Here is a 3,336-nt window from a genome sequence, read left to right as displayed (position 1 = left end):
TTACCCTCTAATTATTTATGTCTTCAAATTTATTATTTTGTTATCATTAAATATTGATTGTTGATATTTTTGTGCATATTTCGTATGTGAAAAACATTAAATCTCTTTTACCTCCATTTCAAACCCATCAAACCGATATTATAAAGAGTTAAGCTCAGACCTCCCTTCCAACTTTACCCCTAAAGCAAACCTTATAACTCTATCTCTTAAAAGAAATAATAACCAAGCCATTAAAAACGTAATAACTAAGCTATTTGACTACAAACTACCATGTAATACATTTGTTCACTTAATAAACTACCTCATAAGTCACACAAATTTAACATACCATCAAACACATTCAAAAACTATTTTATTTATATTTCAACATTGTATCTTCCTACACACTACCTAAAAATTGTGTGAAAAAAAAATACTTAATTGTTTAGAGGAATCAGAAACTATAAACATCAGAAAGAAAAACTATGCTATTTGGCTTAAATAAAACAAGCAAAGAGAATGGGCAGATCTAAGTTATGGCATAATTGTTCAATGGCATATCATCACACCATGGTCTTGTGCTCTGGCCTGTGAGTGAACTCAAAATCTATGTGCACAAAAGCCCTCTCAACCTCTGGGAGTTGCTCTAACTTCTCTTGGAGTGTCTCACCAATGTTGTGTGCTAGATGGAGAACCATGTCTTCTGGCAAGACAATGTCAACTTCCACAAAGTAATGTGCACCAAAGGTGTATGCTCTAACAGTATCTATGTGCTTGATCTGCTCATGGTGATTCCATATGAGGTAAGTTAACTTGGCAAGAAAATCAGGTGGTGCTGTCCTTCCAATGAGTGACCAAACATTCTCAATCACTGTTCTGGCCCATGTGTTAATTGTATACAATGCTATCTGCATTAACACAGTATCATTATTAGTTCAATCACGCAGTTGGCTCCAGTAGTAGCAAGCAAAATAAAAAAAGTAAAGAGAAGTACTATGATGTAGTTATAAACTCACAATAATAGCTCCTGTTGGATCAATCCACCAGTAGAACTTAACTGCTAGAACAGCCGCAACTAATCCGACAGAATTAGTAATGACATCAAAGAAGTGATCTTGTGCATAAGCCCTAACGATTTCATTTTTAAATCTTCGGCAGAAGACCATAAGAATGAACTTCACTATAGTCACACCCACCATAATCCCTATCATCCAATGGAGTTTTGTTGGATCCATGTCAGGCTTAGACTGCAAGGAAAAGAATGATATACGAAATTATAACGCTGTCGATTATGAGAACAAATAAGAACAAAAGAGTTTATCCCAATTACCTTGGAAATAAGTTCCCGGGCAGATTCAATCAAAATCTGCAACCCCAAGGTTGCCATCACTGATGCAAAAACAATGATACCCTGCACAGGAAATCATATCAGCATGTAGCTGCATTAAGAAACCATGCAATGAATGACTATTTTGAAAGTATCTTATATAACCAATTATTGCTATTCTCGCTATCTTCACATTATGACACTACATATAAAAGTTTCTTACCACTGGTTGCATGCGTTTCTTTCCAATTGGATAGTGATATTGGTTTGGGTTTTTCATGGCATGAGCAGTAAACCACAGTATGAACCCTGACAAGAGATCCAAGAGAGAATCCATGGTTGAGGCAATGACTGCCAATGATCTGCTCGCAATTGAGGCGTAAACCTTTGCTGCAAACAGCACCAAGTTACAGATATTTGAGACATGAACCGCCATCCTCTCACTCTTTGCTAGTTGCTTCATTTCATCCTGACAAACATGTGGCATGCATATTTAGTAATACTACAGTTCTCTTCCTATATTTAACCAAATCATTTATCTGCAAGTGTTTGCGATAATCAAGTTTAATGGATAGTCATAAATAACTGGTTAGTGATCGAACAATCAAACCTCAGAGAGAGCTCCAGGGAAACCACCCGTTTCAGTCATAGTCTCCATCTCACTAAATCCTTCAAGGAGTCTCTCCTGCTGCTTGTAATATTCTGCCACTTTCCGTTGCTTCCCTAAAACACATAAATTAACACAGAAGTTAGAAAGTAAGTTCGCTAATCCATAAACTAGAGAATATAGATTTAACTGAAACAGATTGATGATGGATTTCTCAATTTAAGTAATAATCAATAATGCCAACATTTTCAAATCACCATTTACTAAGCCTTTTTAACTAAATATTTAAAATTTTAAACATTATGTGAACTTGTACATAGTCAAGTACTTTTTTACTCAACTCTTATTTAATATTTGGAGAAAAGATAATACAGGGTATAAGAGAATGATCTGAAAAGCAAACAGGACCCAGTTTCATATCAGGTGAGGAAAATCCATGCTTGCTTATGGAATAATCATGTACAAGAGATTCTAACAGGAATTATAAAAGATATGATCAATGGAGTATCTACATCTAATATATATCTAATAATAGTAATTATTATTAACATAATCAAATAAATATATTCTAACTAGAAAGGAATTATACATGATATGATAAATGAAGCGTCTATCTCTAATAATAGTAATCGTTATCAATCAAAAATCACTGTGTACTCTTGACTTGTTATCAAAAAATTGAAGCGTCACCAAATATGCACATTCACGATGAAAAAAACTCTGCCTTTATCGAAAGATTCCCACCATGGCCTAAAATAAATAACCAACAAAAACTAATTACAAAAACCACATCTCCAACTACCTCGATTTTCACAATTCAAAAACAAAACATCATAGAAAACAAAACACACTCATCGCACAAAAAAAGACATTGAAGTTTCAAGATTAAAAGAAAACCTCAATTTGCAGGATTCAACACATGCATGGTAACAGTAGAAACCAAAACAGACCCCACATTCAAGATAAATAGTGTACAAATACACAACCATCACCATATTAACAAACCACACACCTATTACAAAACAGAATCTTTAAAAGTTCTAAGAAAAAGAGGTGACAAATGGTTTACTGGGTTCCCACAACTCAACACATCAACATAATAAACAGCAAAAACGAAAAAAAGAAAGAATGGCCTCACTTGGTTTACAAAGAAGACTCTGAAGAGTGAAGGATTGTTTGGGTTGATGGTCATCTGTTTGGCTTGGCAAACGAAACTCTTTCAAATTAAGTTTCCACGAACCTTTTGCAACCTCTTCCTCCGCCGCCACCAGAAGCGGTTCCCTCCGGCGGGATCCTCCACCATTCTCCTCCATATTCCTTTATCTCAGAGTTTGTTTTTGTTCGGGTTAATGCAATGTGAGTGATAACTGTTTTCCTTGTTACAGGGAGATAGTAAAGGAAGAAAAGAACTGTGATATAATCA

General features: G+C 35.0%; 1 protein-coding gene across 1 annotated transcript; it reads right to left on the bottom strand.

Moving 5' to 3' along the window:
• Positions 1-314: 314 nt before the first annotated feature.
• LOC114195923 (metal tolerance protein 10-like) lies at positions 315-3,336 on the bottom strand. The gene is made up of 6 exons (XM_028086374.2): positions 3,052-3,336; positions 1,917-2,029; positions 1,530-1,775; positions 1,310-1,390; positions 996-1,226; positions 315-887 (listed from the first exon to the last, which is right to left on the bottom strand). Exons 1-6 carry the CDS (start codon positions 3,224-3,226, stop codon positions 543-545), a joined length of 1,191 nt encoding a protein of 396 aa, XP_027942175.1. The 5' UTR covers positions 3,227-3,336; the 3' UTR covers positions 315-542.

Source organism: Vigna unguiculata, chromosome 1, assembly GCF_037176805.1.
Source record: "Vigna unguiculata cultivar grain cowpea cultivar isolate G323 ecotype 2 chromosome 1, ASM3717680v1, whole genome shotgun sequence".
In the NCBI taxonomy this organism is placed as follows: Eukaryota; Viridiplantae; Streptophyta; class Magnoliopsida; order Fabales; family Fabaceae; genus Vigna; species Vigna unguiculata.
The sequence above is the reverse complement of the archived record's forward strand: the minus strand, read 5'-3'. Positions and strand labels throughout refer to the sequence as shown.

Bases quoted from the DNA above. Each gene is read 5' to 3' on its own strand.
- LOC114195923 (XM_028086374.2), bottom strand. From the start codon at position 3,226: ATGGAGGAGAATGGTGGAGGATCCCGCCGGAGGGAACCGCTTCTGGTG. The intron at 2,030-3,051 runs GTGAGGCCATTC...TATGTGTTTTAG, and splicing joins GAGTCTTCTTTGTAAACCAA to GGAAGCAACGGAAAGTGGCA. The intron at 1,227-1,309 runs GTAATTGGGATA...TTTTCCTTGCAG, and splicing joins CCCGGGAACTTATTTCCAAG to TCTAAGCCTGACATGGATCC.